Below are 21,979 nucleotides of genomic sequence, written 5' to 3' on the forward strand. Positions count from 1 at the left end.
GTCATTCACGTACGATTTCCACTGATGACTTTGGCGATGCGAACTCCGCTGCTTCATTTTGGTGGACGCTCGTGCCGTTTTTGCTCTTTAGTGTAGCACATTTGCGGCTCTCCGCATTTGCCAAGCTCCGAGAGTTGCTCGAATTAACCGATGTGTGGCCAAATACATCTGAATTAGAGTTCCATTGCGTTAAATAATGCATACACCAGGACCAAACGGTGAGTCTGAATTATCAGATTTTCCAAATTAACCAAGGTCGAATTAACCAGGGTTTTACTGAACCTTCAATTTCACATGACTCCCCCATGTATTCATGTCGTCGCGTTTGCACGTTGCAATTGCGCCGAGAGCCGGTGCAGACACGAGAGAGGTCCACTACACCCTCTCTTCGATGCGAATCGCAAGGACCACAAAGGTGGAGTCGGTGCCATCGCTGAAAGCAGCGAATTCTTTCTATGAAAAACACTGCACAGAATGGCAAGGAGCTTAATAGCGAATGTCGAAGCAGCCAGGCCTAGCATTGCCGTGGTGGTGGCAACAGCTGCCAGAGGAACTGCGTGCAAGAGCACCGGTTCAAGGCGGCAAGGTAATAAAAATGGCGGCGGTGGTGGTGGCTTTGATTAATGCCGTTTCGGAACTGCAGTCACAACTAAAATTCCAGAAAATCGGATGGTGAAGGGTTCTCGCATCTGAAATTAGACATTCTTATACATTGACTCTATAGGGTACGTGGTGGTGCTGCGAAGTCGTCCAAATTATCGGGCATCCGGAAAGTCCGTCATTGACTGTACAATGGCACCTCCTCCAGCAGACCACTCGGCGACAAAGAGGATTCGTTATGACTCCTCTCTGTCACTCGGCCAGCATTACCGCTACTTTTGTTCCCTTTCAACAAAATTACTGCTCATTTTCCCTGATAGAAGCACAAATTTCCTGAGTTTCCCTGAGTATTTCCAGACTAATCAAAATCCCCAAGAATTTCTGGTTTTCCCACTTGGCAGACACCCTGTATTTACAGTCGGCGACTTATTTTTCGAGTGCCCGATAACTCGGACACCTCCGCGGCACCGCCACGATACCCGTACCGTGGCGGTGCCGGTACGGTATTCATGACAATGTATAACACCTGAAATTTCGGATGCAAAATCCCTTTGCCGCCTGATTTTCTGGACTTTCTGCCTTGACTGTAGGTCCGAAACGGCATTGATCGAAGCCACAACCACTGCCATTTTTATTATCTCGCTGCCTTAAACAGGTGCTCTCGCACGCGGATCCACTGGCAGCCGTAGCCACCACCTCGGCAACACTAGGCCTAGCTACTTCGACGTTCGCTATCAAGCCTGCTGTTCAGTGCCGCATTATTTATTAAAACAATTCACCGCCGTTAGCAATGTTGCAGACTCCGCCTTTGTAATCCTCGCCAATGACTTCGCAGCTCGTAAAGCACAACGCATTGAATACCACTTCCCAAAAGTCGGCTTCGCCTCAGTATAGAAATGTTCCGTGGTGAAGCATACCAACAGTAGGAAGGGGCAATTGTCACGGGATACAGCATGCATTAATTATTCACGTGTGCACCCGCCATCTCCTGTCACAGTACGAGTACCGATACACCTAATAAGTATACCGACAGGCCTTCAGAGCTATTTCGGATGTGCCTGTGGCAATATGAGCCCCTTGGGGGGTGTAAAAAGCATGCATTTGTTTTTTCTGACATTTTTGCGTCCCCTAGGTAGTCCGAAAAATCAGACGTTGACTGTATTCCTTATTACAGAGTGGACTCCTCTGCAAGTGTTACTTATTGCTCGTATCAATAAACACTGTTTGAGTTGACACCGCTGGTCGCCTTATTTGCCTGAACTCAACGCAGCTGCGATCACATGCGCTACAGGTTGGGAGTCGCACGGAATGACTGTGTGTGGATAGATCCGGAGCTTGCCTTCAGCCCTAGCCTCATGCAGAGCGTATCTCCACATCTTATAGCATCGTACTTTGTATATGTACTTTGTTTTCTTTATGCACAATAAAGATTGTATTGTATTGGATTGTATCGTATACATTAACCCCCATATTCAGAAATGCATCTTAACTTGAAGCCCACGCTTGACTTGATTTAAATGACTCCTGTTATGAATGCACCAAAGGAACGCAATGAGAGTCTTGCGCGCGTTCACACCAAGCGTCATTTATATCAAGTCAAGCATGGGCTTCAAGATGCATTTCTGAATGTGGGGATAACTCTACTGAGGCTCGTGGCTGTGCCGCGAGGCTGTCCAAATGATCAAGCATGCCCAAATTATCAGTGCCCTATTAATGAGTCGGCGGCTGTAGCTGGAATTCATGATTTTCTTTTAGCATTCCTCTGCTATGACTGAACACTTGGAGCAAATGGTCACGAATGACACAAGGCAATGCAGCAGTGGTTACCTCAAGAAAAGGTATTGTTTCCTCCGGGGATTCTGAAGACAGAAATTCCATGGCTCGCTTCCACACTGGCAGGGACTCCTGTACAAAAGCATGTGGGCACAAGAAAGCAAGCTTTAAAGCAAAATAGTAACCAAAAAATGCACAAAGCATTTTCTTTTTCTTCTGCATCACTTCTGGGCAACTACATCTAGGCTAACTCTTGGACATAGCACTGGCCTCGGACTGGCCTCGAGGCACTCGGACTGGCCAGTCATGCGGCAATTTCGCATGCACTTGTAGGCTTCTTTCATACTTGGAAAAAACTTTTATGTAGCATGTATCAAGCAACAGAAAGCTGCATCAGGAGTTTTTCATGCTGCTCTACAATTTTCTCATTGAACCTTTTCATTTAATTGTAATATTTGAGAAGTTCATTTATTAATTAAGACTAATTATCTAACTAGGCAGAATGAGCAAAATAATCCGAGTATGCCCAAGTGACGGCAAACGACATTACCTTGGTTTTGTCCAGCTACGCAACATTTGCATATTTTTAATGTTTGGCTCAAGTTACGTGGGACACCCTATATACCCAACTAAACAGCCTCTGCTAGCCTAGGCCATGCAATACAGAAAAACCTTGTTAATTTGGATTTCACAAGACTGAAAGAAATGTCTGAATTCACTGAACATTGAATTATCGATGCTATCAAGAAAACAATAAGGAAATGCTTCCTACATCAACGCGCCATTCATGACATAAATATACAGCACCACAAACAAGCACAAAATGGTCGATGCCGCATATTTACGAAGCCGTCTGTATGTTTAAAAAGCACACCTATTTCCTAACTTTTTCTTTTCTGGAATGTGCTACCACTATGTGGGAATATTGAAAATTTTTTTCTCGCACCTCCCTCTCTTGGTTTTCATTGCATGGTTTGTTTTAGAGCTAGTTTGCTCCAGCGCGTCTGTATACTACTGAACGTGCATTGGCATACGAACGGGCGGGCATCGCTTTGGGTTTTGTTCCACGGTTGGTTTCGGCTTCTTGCACTCGCAGAACTGATGGCTATCTCGTTACTAATCGCTCAAAGGGCGACTGCCTGTTTCTCAAAAATTTAATTATGGGGTTTTACGTGCCAAAACCACTTTCTGATTATGAGGCACGCCGTAGTGGACGACTCCGGAAATTTTGGCCACTTGGGGTTCTTAACGCGCACGTAAATCGAAGTACATGGGTGCTTTCGCGTTTCGCCTCCCTCGAAATGTGGACACCGTGGCCGGGATTTGATCCCGTGACCTCATGCTCAGCAGCCCAACACCATAGCCACTGAGCAACCATAGTGGGTCCACCTGTTTCTCGCTCATTTAGTGCTCACAGGGGTGTGCTTAGGAAGGATGTTGCCGTGCATGCGTTTCCTTTTATTTTTTTTCTTGTTTGGAGACATGCGAAAACTAATTGCCTCTGGTTGGCGAAGATTAGCAGAAGTTTGTCACACATCTTGCTTTTTTGATGGGCACACAACCACTCAGTTTTCTTGAGTGCGCTCACCTACACAGTTAGATTACGCCATGGGCGTAAATATTAGTGTAAGAACAGGAACAATTCAGAGTTGCGAAATATCCTCATGTGCGCATTTTCTAAGCCTTGAACTCTGTGTATAACAATGTATCTAATTTTCTATTCTTATAAGTTTATTTCCCTTTTTTTATTGTTGTTATTCATGAATAAACAGTACATATATACCAACACAAAATATTTTTTTCTCGCTTTACGGTCACCCTAGAAAAATAAAGGTAATTTTTTTTTCGAACTATGTTCCTCAGAAGTTTTGGAATCTCCAATAAAGAAATTGACCCTGGGCAGTTGCATATGGCGAAAAAAATCGACCCTCGAAGGGTTAAATTACATGCCGGATGTGCCAACTAACTGCGGCCAAGAAAAAAATAAACAAGGGCTTTCTGTGAACAGTGCCCACTCTATCTTGATAGGCGTATGATAATGCTAGTCAATTCTTTTTGTGAACAATCAACTAATAATTGATTGTAAAGGACTAACGTTTATTACTTTACGTGTTCAATATGATGCCAATGCAAAGGTTGTGGAATACATGGACAAATGACTGATAACAGCTTATATAGCGACCTAGGTCAAGTGTAAGCCTTTTTTGCAACAAAAAGAAAGAGTAAAAAGCCCGCAAAATTTTATTTCCACATGACAATGCATCCCCACACCAGTAAAGCATGGCCCTCATAGAATAAATTTCCGGTGTCCAAGCGGCGAACTTTGTCCAACTGCGGCCGCTCAACGCCCTGCGTCAAAAATCAGGGCTCGCACCACTGATTTGGAGGGGACGGATATTTTTGCCCACCACCAAAAGCGTTCAGCGTGCGGTGACATGCCCGAGCCAATCAGGAGCCAGCACTTCCAGCCGCTGCATCATCGGATTGATAGCAGCGGTGTACCCACGATCACCGCTTGTGTGTTCCCGCAGGTAACTTTTTTCCTTTTGTAGCACCGCAACATTTCCCGTGTGTAGTGTGTGGGGATGCGCGACTCTCGCGCGTCCCCTGATATTTTGTTTTCTCGCATAGCTCCCGTCTCCTGTAATCCAGCTTCGCCGTGCGCCTTACCTGAGGCAGTCAGTATGCTTGCAGATGGCATACTATGCTTGCAGATGGCACGAGTGTTCCTCTGCCAGCGCCACCTAACGGCGGGGTTACTTGGGCGCAAGAAGGAGAAGGCTCTTCCTCTTTAGCTCGGGGTCGGAAAGCGGCGTGAACATTCTGCGCGTGCGCCGATCCATGCTTCTGCGAGACCATCTCGCGAGGCCTACCCCGGAATGGATGAACACGATCGTTCAAACGCGCCACCGTTCGCATGACTGTACGTGCGAACGACCAGGCGTTGGTGTCCAGCATGGGGCGAACATATTCGCTCGCTATCCGGTCGTGCTGAGTCAGACTTCCGCGATTTGTCGCATGCCCATCGGCATGTTATGTGGATAGCAGCTCAGCTAGCAGGCATTAGTCTATGAAACTTGCAATAAATGCCCTTGTGATTGTTTGCGCTACTGTGTTGTCGTTCCTTTGTCCCAAGAGCACAGGTGAGAACCCCACATATGGCGTCCAACGTGGGGCTCCACTCTGCACGCGGCTAGAGCTGAAGGCGAGCTCTGGATCTAGCCCACACAGTCGCCCTGTGGTACTTCCCAACACGTAGCGCGGGAATCGCAGCTATGTCGGGTTAGAACAAATAAGGCAACCAGCAGCGTCAACCATAACAATGTTTATTGCTACCAGCAATAAAGAAACGACACTGGCAGAGGGAATCTCTGCAATAAGTAATAATAGGCTGGCCTTATTGCACGGGATATTCAGGCAAGCGAAGTTGCGCCAGGTACACCAGTCTGCTGGCAGGTTAGGGGTCTGGCGTCAGAGAGAGAGAGAATGTCTCCCCCGGTGGCGCTGTTTTGTACCTTTTTACCTTCGCGAGGGTAATGTCCTCCTCGCCCCTCAACTACCTTCCCATGAGTTAGGGAGGAAGGGTGCGCGCGCATTGCGAGTGTGAGGAAGAAGCAAGAGAGGGCATAGTGTGCCTTTCCCGTGTCTACGCCGGCTCTCGACGCGACCGTGACGACGCGGGGGAAGATGGGTGCGTGTGCTCCCCACAAGTGAACATGCAAGAAGTGCACAGCCAGCCAGTGCATTCACAAAAGAAGTCATTGGAAGCTGCATGCCTGGAATTCAATGATTGACTGACAACCACGGTGCAAAAACGACTAGTGCCGTGGGACTGCGCAAGAAGATGACGGCATGGGAAGAGGTGGCCGTCGAGTGTGGACATTACTCGGACGGACCCAGCACATGACACCTACACAGATCCCAGACTGTCAAGCGATGTGTGAGAGCGGTCCGTAAGTTGTGGGTGTTCTCTGTCATAGACACAATGTTGGCAAAGCTAAGCTGTTTTCTGCGCTTTCTGGAGGCTGCAAATAGCCAGACGTAAAAAGCAGAACTGCGGAAGAATTTTCGTACACCAAGTTATCATGTTAGTAAGCCTCACAATATGCTAAACTTTACCGTCAGTTACATTTAAGGAACAGTAATCTTCTGTGTTATGGCTGGCCACATTGAGAGCGGCTCGGTGGCATTTGCCACTGGATCGTCACATGAGTGGCGGTGAAGCGAAAACGTGCCGGCGCGTCTTCCTATGTTTTATGATGCACGAACTGCGTCTAGGAAGTTCGCTCCATGAGGGTTGGGCTTATTATAAGTGGTCTCAGGTGTAAACATCGTCATCAGTGCACAGTGTATATTGCAAACGTGCAAACCTGGGGCACGATCTTGTAAAGGTTTGTTTTGTGACCCATTCCCAAGATCGCGCTACTTGGCGTTTGGTAGGGACCACATATGCGTGCTAGAAACTGCTGACACGTCTACAAAAAAGCGCGGCCGCTCATTCCCAGTGCCCCTATTTGACGCTTGCAGAAACATTGATGCAATATTTGGTACACAGAAGCGCTGTCACAGTCAGAGCAGTTTATTATTACTTTTTATTTATTTCATGGGCTTTCTTTCTCATTATGAGAAATCTTCACAAATCCTAGGTTGTTTTAATGGTCATTAGTAACCGTAGTACAAAACTCTTTCACTGACACCTCATCGATTAGCTAAATTTATAAATTTTGCTAATTAAATATATTTGTGCACAATGAAAAAGAAATATTCACAGTGGCCACCATGAACACCCATCAAGGTACAGTGAACGCCATTCGAGTAGTGCCCTCTGGTAATTTTTAATTCTTTGTGACCTGCAGTTGAGATAGCGGAATACCGCAGAATAGTAAATGTAAAGTGACGTACTGGCCATCGCACATATGCCAGTATTTCACATCGCTCGCCAAGAAAAAGTCTAAGATATTTTTGAAGACAATAAAGGGATAAAAATGTTCACTGGCTTCCCTGTCTGCATCATCGACCAATATTTTGAATAAGCGCAATTATTCAGGCTTAGCGGTTACGCCGCAGGCACCATAAAGCCAGTGTAAAACAGCAACCAATATTTCATGCGCCGAATGACGGTTTTTAAAATTTTTGGACTTGATGTGCACAAGGCATGTTGTGAACATTGTTGCTGTGAACGCAATTTCAAAGGCCTGCGTTTTTGCACAACCTTTAATTAGGACCACCATTTGGCCGCTAAAGTTGACTAAATACAAAACTTTACATCCTTAGCTTGCCTTCTGTGGCGGCAAAAACCTAATTTTATGTGGTGTGGCCCTGTAGAAAATAGTGTAGCCTGAGTGCAAATTTGAGTGATGATTGCAATTGTCATTGGATATTTGTGACCAAGAAGTTTCATGAAAGCAAGCAGATAGTTTGTCTATGCATTGCACTATTATCCTGGTAACCAGACATTGTGCACATGCGAAATAGATGAACGTCACACGCACAGCACAAAATCAAGTGCTAAAATGTGTAATGAAACTGATGAGCTACATGCTGAGCAGACTGTGCGACTTTATTCATTAAGCGCGGCTTTCCTTCCGGACTGCCGCCATGAAGTGAGAGCCAGTTTAAATCGTCTTTAGCTGGTCTACATATGAGCAAACATGCAGCGCTTTTATAGAACATTGGTAATACATTTTATAGCACAAAACGATTTTCATTTTGTGGCCTAGTTACGATTATGTCACCAAACACAACCACACTCCAAAGATGCCATCGCTGAACTGGATTGCTTAGGATTGGATTGCAGGGCTAAATGATAAACAATGCATGTCTATGGCTGTATGGTTGCCACTGAACAAGCACATCCTGCTAAATCTGGAAACTTTATTCAAAATTAGTGTTTTGGCACAGGTTGGTGCAGCACAATGGTTGGGTACAAGATGGCATAATTAGTGCGGCACTTCCATCCCTGTTTACTGAATGAATCAGCAAATCCAGTTTCTATTTTGCACAAAAGCTGTACGAAAGCTGCAGTTCTCGTCATCTTGTGGCTGATAAGCATTCGCAGTGGTGAAGGCCTCATGACTTCCTTCACAGCGTGGCCACGGCACGCGTTTTCACAGAGACACTTTTTTCTACCATGTGCACATCCCGTTTATTTTTTCGCCAGTGTCTCCAGGTCGCTGCCCCTCACGACGTAGACAGTGCTCTTCAACCTTGACAGCTCTGCACTAAGTAAAAGCAAAATTACTGTTTGCCACAACTGCTACAAACGAGACTGCAGCCGCTGTCGACACAATCATGGCAGCGACCTTGCGGTTCTGAAGGCGCGTGGCCGATGCACGTACCGAGTCAGAGCAAAACTACTGTTTGCTGCAAAGGCAGCAGATGAAACCGCGGCCGCTGTCGACGCAGTCGTGGATGGCGACTATGCAGAAATGAAGACGCGCAGCCGAAGCGTGAACAGTGTCAAAGCAAAACTACTGCCACAACCGCTGCGGACGGAACCACAGCTGCTATCGATGCATCATGGATGGCAACTACACAGTTATGAAGGCATGTAGCCAACACGGTACTACGCATAGCGGTAAGCACAAGAATAAAGGCTTCAAAGGCACAAATAAGCACGAAGCGTTCTGGTGTTGCTGTCAATCATGTACAATCTCCACTGATGACTATGGTGATGCAAGCTCCACCGCTTTGTTTCAATGAACGCCATTTTTGCTCTTTTGCATTGCATATTCGCGACGCGACGCACTCACCGAGCTCCGAGAGTTGTCTGAATTAACCGATGTGCGGCCAAATATGTCCGAATATGTCCAATTGCAAGTATGTCCGATTACATTAAGTAATGCATACACCTGCCAAGACCAATGGATGAGTCCGAATTATCAGATTTTCCAAATTAACGAGGGTCGAATTAACAACCTTTTACTATACTAACTGCTTGATTTACTTGACTCTCTTTTAAATAATAAATTGTGGGGTTTTACGTGCCAAAACCACCTTCTGATTATGAGGCACGCCGTAGTGAAGGCCTCCGGAAATTTTGACCACCTGGGGTTCTTTAACGTGCACCTAAATCTAAGTACACGGGTGTTTTCGCATTTCGCCCCCATCGAAATGCGGCCGCCGTGGCCGGGATTCGATCCCGCGACCTCGTGCTCAGCAGCCCAACACCATAGCCACTGAGCAACCACGGCGGGTTTGACTCTCTTTTCACTGTTGCTGTTTGTGTCTGTTGTCTGTTACCGAGAGACCCAAAGTTAATGTGGATGTTCAGTTAGTAAATGCAACTACCCAGTGCAGCTCGGGGTTTGTTATTCTGTGCGATCCCTGTCTTTATTCCTTCATTCTAATCACCCATGCATTGCATGGAATCGGCTGTTGCTCTACCTACTGATGTCACTGAAATGCGACCTGCGACGTACAATGTTCCGTGTACGCTCGCCTCAGCTATCTGCATGTTAACTGTACAACCTGGCGTCTGTGAGCCTTAAAGACTTTTGATGGGGCATTCAACCTCGTTTTGAATGCCTCTTAATACCACTTTTCATTAATGGGAAACACCTGAACTTCGAAGCCCTGATGTCTGCAACTAAAGCATATTCACTATACCCCAGCTGTGTCATGCATTGTGGTAAATTCTGAAACCTTCATGTTTATGTTTTCTGTTTTTTTCTCTCCTTGTTGGTGGTCATACCAAGTGCTTCTTCTCTCTTGTTTTTTTTTTTTCATGAAATGGGCTAATATATGTTCATGTTGCTTTACTGTAGCTGCCTCTGCTTTGAAAATGATTTCAATGTAGCACGTGGTTTACAAGAATTATTTTTTGCCATGCTTTGTATTTGCTTTCAAAGTATTAATATTGTGTCAACGTACTATTTTCATTAATTAAAAAGCGCTGCATTGGCTATTCAGGCTCGGGGCACTACAACAGGCAATACAACATGCGGTTGAATTCTACATTTGCGTGCGAGGGTGATATGTACTAGTAAAAATGGCGCTGACACTAAAAAATAACCTAAGGTATAAAAGCAATATTCTCTTGACTGACCAGGGAGGCAAATTTTCAGCTATGGCGTCTTCCAATATCTCACTCGTGTCCTCCCGTGAAATCATCGAAATGCCTCGCTTGTTTAATGATGGAACATGTGAAACCCATGCTGTGCAGACAGTGGTAAGATGCGAGCCTAAAAATAATCAACCCTTAATTATTTCCGGTGCCCTATATGTGCTATTTTTCTCAAGCTCATCATGCTGGTTTGCAAGCTTTACCATCACTGGCTTCTCACGTGGCCGCAGCTGTATAAACCATTCGCAGGCACAACGGCGCTCCCTCAGCCTACTACAGTCGAACCTGGTTATATCAAACTTGCAAAAAAACGCCTATCAGTTCGACAGAGAGCATAATTGGATATAAGCCTGCTAAATAATTGGATGTCAAAAAAGCACATACCATTTATAAGATCACTTAATTGATGAAACTAGCTTAGTTTCGCATAAATTAGTCCTGCATATTCTTCTGCTTGGGCAATTTCGCTGCCTGCGATGCATGCACTTGCCCACATTGTCAAGAGGAGTCTGAGCAGCTGAGGCCGCAACCTTCCGCATTTGCGCAGAAACACTGGACTAGTGAGAGTGCACCAATTACTTCGAAGGATGTGGGCAAAGGACCGTCGTTGCTTTCCTCATTGTGCCCACTTTCATTCATATTCGGTGTGATGTCGGCAATGTAGTCTTTGTTTTCGGGCTCTCCCGTGGTCGCAAGACCACTCACAAACTACTCCACTGCTGATTCATCAACAGCTTCCGGAAATTCTGACAGCTCGCTCCAAACTTCACCAACACCGGCAACGGCTTCGTCGCATTCATCAGAATTTACAGTCATCACCGAGCACGTGGAAACCGGCACGTATGAAGAACCACTTGTACATGGCCATGCGTACGCGTTGGGCGCCATAGGCACCGGGCCGCGAATTTGGCCGCTTTAGCAATAATCGTGCCGAGAGTGCTCCTCGGAATCTTGCATGCTACGGAGACGTCTGACTTCTCATCGCATTCGACCCGATTTACGATTTCAAGCTTCACGGCAAAAGCCGAATTCTGCCGCTTCATCACGGCAACACTGCGGGACAAGGCCCACAAGGCGCAAACATAATGAACCAGAAAAGCAGAGACACAATTCACACTTTCGCCATCTTGCACAACGAGAGCACAAGAACCTCTGATTGGCTTTCTGAGCAAGCGCTGTGGGCGGGTCAGGATCATTTTTTGCAGGAGGGTGTCAACAGCTCACCCGAGCAGCCCGAGGCAGTGCGGTCATGGTAGGGAGAGCGGTAGAATGGAGCCGCGCCGCTGGGTTTCCCCGCTACCACGAGGAAAATCCAACTTCTGGGGGCACTTTTCCGCCACTTGACGTTCAATATATCGGGTGTCGCTGCTATTTTTGTTCAATGTAAGCGTAATTTTTGCTGTATATACTCATTGTAACTATAACGTGACCAGAAATTGTTTGACATATAGAATAATCCAATGTACATGGGTTCAATATAGTCGGGTTCAACTGTATAAAAATACACTACATGTAAATGAAGCAAGTGTGTGCATAAAGAACATTGGTTTGCCGGCCAACAAATGAAGCCATTAGTGGCTGGGGCGTTATAATGAAAGCGGGATACTGGTAATGAGCTCCACTTCGTAGGCAAGCTTGTTGATGCTCATCTGCGGCAAACAGTTGGCGTGTAATGAGACAACGTCGTCCCAGACAGCCGTGTAACCGAACATACGTCCGCTATTTACAGTGCGATTTCCTTGCGTACATTGACAACGCAGAACCCAATCGCAGAAGAAACTACAGTCGAACCCACTTATAACAATATTCAAGTGCCACGATAATTCCATTGTTATAACCGATAACTGTTATAACTGGGTTGCATGGAAAAAAGAAATCAAAATGAGGAATGGCATGGCTGTTCCGAGAAAACTATAATGGCGGGGAGGCCAGTTCTCCCCACCATCTTCCTCCATCCGGCTTCTGATTGTGTTGACTCGTTTAACTGTTTAACTCTGCTTCCTGGGTGCTGCAATCACGTGTTGTTAACAAGCCGTGGCTATCGGCATTCAAGAATGGCATTGCTATAACAACCGCACACAGGGGTCACTGGCGGCAAGTGACATACGAGCTCTGCCGAGACATCGCGTTGGTGGCCTCAAAAGGCACCTTTTAAAAGATGCGGGAAGGTTGCTGCGACAGCATCTTAGTTTGAGAAATCCAGAAGGAACACTGGAATGAGATTGCCACAAGCATCTCGCCACATACTTCCCACTGGCTTGCACGAGAAAACCGCATGTCCGTCAGCCTTGCTTGCTTTACGCGAAGTTTGCCAACATCCTTCTACAAAATATTCAGGTGCTTCACATAGTGAAGCGGAAGGTCCTTCGTGAAAACAAACCCATCAGGAATCATCTACAGGACCTCCCGCGGGGGCAGTATTGAGGCAGCCTGCCCGACCGCGTCAGTGCTGCCGTCGTGGACGTCACTGTCGCTATCTGATACAAGCACATTCACGACAATCACCTCATCGGTTAGAAGCACTTTGTTTCCAAATCTATAGCAGCGCGCTTTGTTTTCACCGGCAACGGCGTGCATTGCCGATGATCAGCGGGCGGATCAGCCATGTTCCGTTTAGGTGGCGAGTCAAATGAGGATGAGAAACTATGTGGCCAGGAACGACTTCAACGCAACAAAGACAAGCACGAGTGACTTAATCCATTAGCTCAATTGCACATAATGAGGGCCCAGCAAGCAATCTGGTAGCAGTGCTGTCAGCATTGTCAGCGCAGTTGGGACGGGCCAATCGTGTTTTGGAGGGTGGCACGGTGCACAGCTATGGGCACAACCCATTCATTCGTGTTTGAAGGGGTGGAAGTACAATGGCAGAGATGCATGTGAAGCTGGCGTGCATCTCTCATGGAGAGATACGCGCGGTGGCAGTTGGGGTGGCAGGCGATCGTGCAGCGGCTCACATTTCACTTTTTTTCTTTTTCAAGGATTTCACATTCCATTACCTTTCGGCACGGGCACCCAGCAGCTAGATATCATAGTTATAACTGCTAATGTGGCATGGAGACACTATAGTAAGGAGGTTATTTCTCCATAGAAAGCATACAAAAGTTGACAGTGCCGCAGCTTTTCATTGTTACAACCGACATATTGGTAAAACCGGTACCATTATAAGTGAGTTCGACTGTATCTGGGGCGCATACAAGCGGCAAATCACAAGCACACACTTCAGTCATGGCTGCAATGGAAGCAGGTGTCTGTGGCACGAGGCGCGCTTGCGGTTCCAATGGCCGCCGCTACAAGGCTTTCAGTGGCACCCCTATATGCGCTGCACATGGCAGATAGGGCTTCTGTACATCTTCGCATGTGCACTTTGTGCTCACTCTCTTCCTTATTATATTCCCATTTCCTTTACCCTGTGTAGGGTAGCAAACTGGATGTTCATCTGGTTGACCTCCCTGCCTTTTCTCTTCTAGCTTGCTCTCTCTTGTAAGTTCAAGTATTCAAAAGCTGCCCCTGACCCCAGTTTTCAAAGAATTCAAAGAGCACATTTATTATCAAGTAGTCATAAAAGCCCCTGATTTTTTTTTTTTCCGAATTCAAAGGTTTCAAGGATTTCAAGGACGTGTATGGACTATGCCATGAAATAATTGCGGAATGGTCAGTGGTTCACCTGTTTGGGAATGGCAGACAGGGCCTCTTCAAAAGCTCTGAGCACATCTTCAGCCCCAGGTCCTCTTGCAAGGAGCAATTCAAGCAACAGGAGCCAAGCATCAACAGATCTTGGCCACCTTTTAGTACCAGCTTGAGCACTGGCTAAGGCAGCTTCGTGTTCTTTACAACACTTCAGGAGCTTCACCTGGACAAAGGTAGAGGAATTTATTGTGTGAGCCAAGTGGAGCACGTCAAGCTGAAAACTTTTAGGTCTCTTACGAACAAGATATTTCCAGAAAAGTTACTTCCAAAAGTGTTGGTAACTGTAGATTCCATTATAGCTGTTTTAATTAGATAGCCTAGGCAAAACTCACCACTGCGAAGTGTATTGCAATTACCTGTCTGCAAATGAATTAATGTAACATAACCTCACACAATGCATAATGCTTTGCAACAACGAACAAAATGACATTGCTGGCCAACTCTAGATTTCGAAATGTTCCAGCCTTTCTAGGCTTCAGTGCAGCAAGGACATCTGTAAGCACCTTTACACTGGCAAAATGTGCTGGCAGTCATAGCAAACCTGAGAAATATTGCCGCAAGCAGTATTAGCAGACAGCGCTTCCAGAACAGAACAAGTTTTGTAATTAGTAACAAATGGCCTGCACTCACCCATTCCTTATGGTGTTCAAAAGTCAGCAGCTCTTCATTCGAAGCCCTCTGCATCAGAGTGATTACTTGACGTAGCCTCTGCAAGAGCAATTTCACGCCACTAGTGTGAACACTTCCACCACTTAGCACAAGTTTTTTTTACAAAGCCAGGATCCTAATTGTGATCAAATATTTGATCATGTTTGCACTTTGGTGGCTGTCACAATGACAGACTGGCCATAAATGCCAAGCATAAGAGTTCCAAGCACTGACATGCAACATTTTCGCTACTCCACACTGATTAGTTAGACGTCAGTGGTATCATACATAAGTGGAGCAGTGCTTATTTTTTCAAGTTTGAGTTCATGCACACACAAACATAAATGCATAAATCTAGTATGTATAGACGAGGGTCCCAGAGTAGGCATCAAAGGTTTCAAGTAGGATAAGGATTCCAAGTAGGCACTGTGCTAGGTATCTGACAATTGTGCCTGAAAGTTCAATGCAGCAGTCTGAAATACTATGGCAAAATGCCTGCAAGACCTTCCCTAGACATCTGCAACAAGCACTCCAACAGCATGTCAGATAACAACATGGCTGTACAGTAAAAGCTATTTATTTTGAATTCTGCGGGGATGCTACGAAATTCGAATTATATTAAATTCGAAATAATGAAAGTCAGAAGAAAAGATTGCTAGGTTAAGGCATGTATATAGTCTGACGCAGCGTGAGCGTGCGTGCACGCATACACACGCTACGTCACATTGGTGAGGACAACGTCTATAGTTCGAAGCACTGGCGCAGCCAATGTAACCGGACACAGCCAACGCGGTCCGACGTGCCCAACGTCAAGATGGCTCTTGCTCCACCCGCGCGTTCGTCGCACCGACCCACAATGCATGGCACGGAGAGAAAAAGGTGCCCACGCCACTTTGTCGAAGATCGCAGACAGCCGTTCAAAACGGCCCGCCGGATGGGGATCGTTCTGCGCATGATTCGAATAGAGCAGTGCTCACAGGTACGGTGCGCGAGTCTAGAGGGGACAGCATTTCAGCTGGCGCAGCGGAAGTGGCGTAGCGTGACTGGCCGCAAGCAACCTGCGCCAAAAACATTGGCACAGGCGCCAAAACATTGCTGGCATCGCCAACATGCTCCCGCGCACTAGCACCCTCCCAACCACGATGGTGCGGAGTTCTAATTATCAGTGGCGGTGCAGATTTCAGGGTGAATTAGCAAGATGCGTTACATATTGCTTTCAATATATTGTTGGACAGACCGTGGTGGCTATTTTATATTATTAGAAATCTCAAATTAATGAGTTGTGAATTAACAAGCTATTACTGTACAATGTTTGTCCGAAAGGCAAGTTCAAGGATGAGCCTTTGTTGACAGACTTGTACATAACAAATTATGCCTAATTATTTGTAACCAATTACACTTTTTGTATTTTAATGATTACTTTGTTTACCTGCATAACGCTCACTATAATTCAACTACTTTTTCAGTAACCAGTTAAATTATTGACCAGACAAGCTGTAACAAATGAGGTAGCTTTGAGAACCTGAATTTGGTGAGAGCTTAAAATAGAACGCCTGATTATGTGCCAGGCAACAGCCTCACAAATGTGCATGTTCAAACAGGCGAGTCTCGGCAGCTCAGTATTTGTTTCCTCATCTTGTTTCTGCTCCGCCAGATGTTGGTCAATGAATTGTCCACTTAGGACATAATAGCAAGGAAATCTCACATGAACTATTTTTAATGCGATTAGCATTCTTTCCCTACTTCAGGTGTATTGAATCTATCTACCCTCTTAAGCTGACACAAGTGACCCATGTTGTCTACCAGCTTGGGCTACTAAATATGTGCTCATGGTCATTTCATCGTCGTCATTCCTGCTTTGTAATCTGACTCTCGTCATGCTGTCATTGTCATGCCTTCTATGCTTACCCAGCGGACCAAGATGTATAATATAACTTGAAGCACTAGGTATGTGCTCGTGATCATGATGCTATCGTGGTCATTGCATCCTAGTAATTCCAGCTTTGCAATAGCCTCTCGTCGTGCTGTCGTCATCATCCCATCATCGTCACACAGCCTTTGTGATTCAGTTGTTGTGATTCTATTGTCGTGCACTGCTGTCATGCATTCCTTGTCATACCATCATCCTGATGCTGCCACAGTTGTTCCATCGTTGTCATTCTATCTTCATCATGCCGTCATCATCAGTCATACTGTCGTCATCAGTTAGTAACATCATCCCATTGTCGTCATGCCATCGTTGTCATATGCCTTTGCCTTTCCATCAATATCAATCCATCATTTTGTCATAATTATACTGTTATCATTCAATCGTGATTATGCCGCCATGGCTATGCCATTGCCGTCACTGCATCATCATCATCATCATCATGCTGTCATGGTCGCGCAATCATTGACACCCCAGCTTCGTTATCTGACTCCCGTCATGCTGCCATCAAGCCAGCTTGTCATACAGGCTTCATGATGCAGTCATCGTTATGCAATTGTCATCATACACTTGCTGTCATCCAGTTGACCTCATATTGTTGTCATGCCATGGTTGTCATACAGTATGTTGTCATGCATTTATTGTCATACCATCATCACGATGTCTTCATGGTCATTCTATCGTCATCATTCTAACTTCGTCATGCAGTCGTCGTCATACCACTACCATGTAGTCGTCATCCTGCTGCCATTTTACCATCGTCATCAGTTCAGCAACATCATCCCACTGTCATCATCGTGCCCCCTTCATCAATCCACTGACCTTGTTCCTTCATCATTCAATCATAATTGCGCCGCCATTGTTACGCCATCATCGTCAGAGTCGCTATCATGCACCTGTGGCCGTGTCGTCATGCCATCGTGGTTGTGCCATCATCGTCATTCCAGCTTCCAATCTGGTTGTCATCACGCCATCGTCGATGTATGCTTTTTGTCATCCCAATGTCCCTATGTTGTCATCGTCACAGTATTGCCATTATACCATCGCCATCAGTTAAGAATTCCCATCTCATTGTCGTCATGCCGTTGTCATATAGCCATTGTCGTTCCACCATTGCCATCCCTTTTTCGTCATTCCATCATTGTCAAGGCCCAGGATCGTGTCCGTGTGTTAACATAAAGCTATCATCATCGGGATTGGCTCCAGCATCATCGTCTTCCACAGCTGGCTCCATTGGCGGTCCTCGGCACTACCACGCAAATGCGCTTGTGCCACTACTCCTGCATTCGTCATTAATTAAAGGGAAGCTGAAGAGTCTGTCGAATTCAATAAGACGCTCGTATACGGATGCGGGAACCTTATAAGCCATGAAGGTAAAATTTTGGGGGGGATTTTTCACTTAGGAGTGACGCAATCGTCGGTTAAAATTGCGCTGTAGCTCCGCCCCCCATCGAGCGCCACGCGCTGCTGCTGACGCTGACGATGCGAGCGGAGACCGGAAACCGTGGTGTAGTGACGTCAACACTGGTGTTCCGCTCCTTCACAGTGTCCGCGACCGTGCCTGACATGGCTTATTTCTGCGTGCGTGCCGTCCTAATCTGCTTCGCTCGACCCTACATTCCTTTGTTTGTGTGTATATAGGAGTGGTAGTTGACGTGCGCAGCATCAATTGAACTTGTAGGCCGATCATGCCGGCGTTCTGTGCAGCCTACGCTTGCACAAACACCAGCGGCCGCGACGATGTTTCGATGTTCCATTAGTTCCTGCAAGACAAGAAGCTTTCAGCTAAGTGGGAGGCTGCTGTGAAGCGAAACAACTTCAAGCACTCAAGAACAACAGTGTTGTGCTCTAACCACTTCCGTGACGATTACTACCGGAGTTGATCAATAATGCGTGCTTTGTGTTCTCCTAAAAAAAAAAATTTGCACGCTGAACGGAAGGTGCATGTTTATCTCCCACCCTTGACACAGGTTTCATCGCCAAGCACCGCGAATTTTCTATTCACACCTGTGTTGTGAAACAGCCTGCATGGAGCTACCATAACGCAGTGCAAGCGTAAAGTTTGCATGTGTTGGAAAGCCTGCTCACGCCACGACGCTGCACTCCCCCTTCTCTCGCTTACATAGAGAAACCGACCATCTTACATAGCTGACGGAATTCGCCGGTTACGAGTAGCATGCGGAGGGCGCGCTGATGAAGGTTCTATACTACACGTGCTACAACAGCCGGTAAACTTTTCCCGCGTTTAAACCGTCTGTGTTGATTGCCGACAGATTTGGGGCAGCGCACAAATGCCGAAGATCGCATCACCGCTTACGTTTTACGAGGAGGCATGCAGGAACATGACACTACAGTTGTTTGCCCAGAAACGTACTCACTGGAGTGCTGAATGCAGCTTAGCAAAAGACATACTCGCCAAAGAACATTTCCAACACAAGGAGATGCTAACACTTCGCCTTCGTTTGCGTGGAAAGCAGTGCTTGCACCAGCATTTTTTGCTTCTTGGAGAGAACGGCTCTTCGCACTCGGCTCGTACATGTAGGGAGTAAAGTATAAACCCCTTACAAGTGATCTTGCACGCGACAGCGACAATGCGACAAGCGAGATGATGTCTGTCGCGTTCACTCGTCGCCTGCAAGCCGAACTCCACGCGAGCGACGGCTTTGAGCGACGACTTCCCGGTATGAGGGCAGCAATATACGTGCCGAAACTAGCGTGACGCATGCTTTATCAATTTAAGTTGATGTGTTTTACTGAAGAAGGAGCATAAAATATTTCTGAAGGTCTTGCACTAGGTTCTTATTTTTGCCCGTGTAAAATTCAATAGTTTGCTCGTTCCGTGCGACAAACAGTAGTACTTGAGTTATGTACATCCAGTTTCGGCTTCGCACTATTGGCTAGTCGCTCATAGCGTTTCCGGGTGACGAGCGACAAGTTCTATATTTCTAGAAATGAGCGATCGAGCGACAACACTGAGCGATCTGTTCAAGCGACGGCCCGTTTTGTCGCTCGAAGCCGTAGCCCGTCACCGTCGTGCGCAAAATCGCTCTCGTGGAGTTTGGACTTAACGCCGAACTCCTCAGAGAAACGCAAGCTCTCGAAATTTTCTATGACCGTCTCAGCAAAACACCACCAAACTACACTGAACCGTGCTTCGTGTGTAGCGGCAGCAGTCGGTCCGGACGAACACCATTGTTGACGTCACGAGGCACCCGACCAATGACAGGCGAAAACGAGGCGCGCGAGTTTGGCGTGTCTGCTGCTGCATTTATCGTCGAAATAAAATATGTTTGCGCTTTCTTTCACTCAATTTCGATGCGATATTCGAATTCAGAGAGTTGAAAACCACGACGTACTGCTCTTCACTCATTTTTTCTGGAAAAGCTTTCAGCTTCCCTTTAAGAAACAAGGACATAACCAATATTGCAGAGAATTACAGCAAAGCTGTTAAAGGCTAGTCCCCCAGGATAGTGTTTATGTGTAGACAAAAAACTCCTCACACATAGGCTGATCTCAAAGACAGTGCAATGCCAGGCTGACCCGCGGCGCAGGTGCAGTTCATCATTAAGGGGCCCACATACGCAGCTTCGCTGGTCATCCTTCACAGTGTGGAAGGACACTGAGTGTTTGTTTGTTTTTTTCAGCTTTTCATTGGCCCGATCGGGAGTGTATATTTCAAATGTTGAGTGCCTGTGTTGCACATCACAGGCACTCAAAGACGCCAAAATGCACTTCCTTTCGCATGTTCTGCCTTCAATGCTAACCACCAATGTTAAAAAATTTTGCCGTACAATTATTCCTTCGACTGACAACAGCCTTGTCTTACCCGACTCTTCCAATGTTCCAATTCCTTCCGACCTTTCTGCCACCATACTAAACCATACATGTTCAGAAAATTTCGCAGCCACACCTAGCGAACATATGCCAAGTACACAGCCCTTTAACTACGTTAACATGCCCTCCATAATTGTTGCTCCAACCAGTGTCAGTAAGCTTACTGATGGACTATGCATTCATTCTGCTCCCGGATACGATTGTGTTAACTCAAAATTCTTAAAAAACACTTCAGATTATTCTTCTATCATACTATCCAAACTTTTCCAGCAATCCCTTAACCATGGTACGCTACCTAATGAGTGGAAAATAGGCAAGGCGATTCCAGTGAATAAATCCGGCAGCAAAGCATCCCCTAATAATTATTGTCCAATCTCTCTCACCAGTACATGCTGTAAAATGCTCGAACATATTATTTTTACCAACCTGGTTAATTTTCTAGAATTGAACTCATTTTTTATGTCAGCACAACACGGTTTTCGGAAATCTTACTCCTGTGAAACTCAATTAATATTGTTTACACATGCACTACACCATATTCTTGACCAATCATCACTAGTTGATTGTATATACTTATATTTTTCAAAAGCATTCGACAAGGTGTGTCACGAATTATTGCTTCACAAACTAAAAAAACTCAACATTGACTGTAACCTTTTGAAACGGATTGAGTGTTTTCTTCTCAACCACTTGCAATTTGTTTGTGCCAACGGCATTAACTCCGGTTTTACAGAGGTCCATTCAGGTGTTCCACAGGGTTCCATCCTTGGACTTCTATTGTTCCTAATTTACATTAATGATCTTCCCTGGCTTATCAACTCCCATATCTATCTGTTCGCTGATGATTGCGCAATTTTCAAAGAAATCGCCAATGCTAACGATACTGAGTTACTTCAGTCGGACCTTACCACTATAGAGAACTGATGCAATGAATGGTTAATGGAGCTAAATATTACCAATTGCAAAGTCATATGTGTCTCTAGGAAAACATCTACCATACCGTCGTACTACACTGACAACATGTCATTGGAATCAGTTTCTTCATAAAAATGTCTTGGTGTTTCACATGACGTCTAACCTCAGCTGGTCTCTTGATACTGAGAACATAATTAAATATGCTAGTCGCATGCTTGGCTACCTACGTTGCAACTTTTTCAATGTACCTGCTAATTTGAAACTTTTGTTACATAAAACTTTAATATGACCCAAACTCGAATACGCGACTCCGGTATGGAACCCTGCTCATGAAAACCTAATCACTGACCTTGAGATGGGTCAAAATAACTCTACGTTTTATTCTTGCGAACTACAACCGCATAGCGAGTATAACTAACATGAAATCTAATCTTTGCCTCACATCGCTGGCATCTCGCAGAAAAGTGTCTCGTATTGCCCTCTTCCACAAGTTGTACCATCATCATACTCTACGAGATCACCTCATCCCT

At 45.8% G+C, this 21,979-nt stretch overlaps 1 protein-coding gene across 2 annotated transcripts in view; it reads right to left on the reverse strand.

Annotated features, from left to right (window-relative positions):
- Nucleotides 1-21,979, reverse strand: part of LOC142585957 (U3 small nucleolar RNA-associated protein 6 homolog) — a 91,716-nt gene that overhangs the window by 19,424 nt on the left and 50,313 nt on the right. For both annotated transcript variants that reach the window (XR_012829162.1, XM_075697088.1), the window contains exons 15-17: nt 14,756-14,833; nt 14,103-14,288; nt 2,428-2,505 (exon numbers count right to left, since the gene is read on the reverse strand). Coding sequence is in view for 1 of the 2 variants with exons in the window: in XM_075697088.1 (XP_075553203.1) it covers nt 2,428-2,505; nt 14,103-14,288; nt 14,756-14,833 (342 nt within the window). In the remaining variant the exon portion in view is untranslated. The remainder of the gene's footprint in view (nt 1-2,427; nt 2,506-14,102; nt 14,289-14,755; nt 14,834-21,979) is intronic.

Source organism: Dermacentor variabilis, chromosome 6 (genome assembly GCF_050947875.1).
Source record: "Dermacentor variabilis isolate Ectoservices chromosome 6, ASM5094787v1, whole genome shotgun sequence".
NCBI lineage: Eukaryota > Metazoa > Arthropoda > Arachnida > Ixodida > Ixodidae > Dermacentor > Dermacentor variabilis.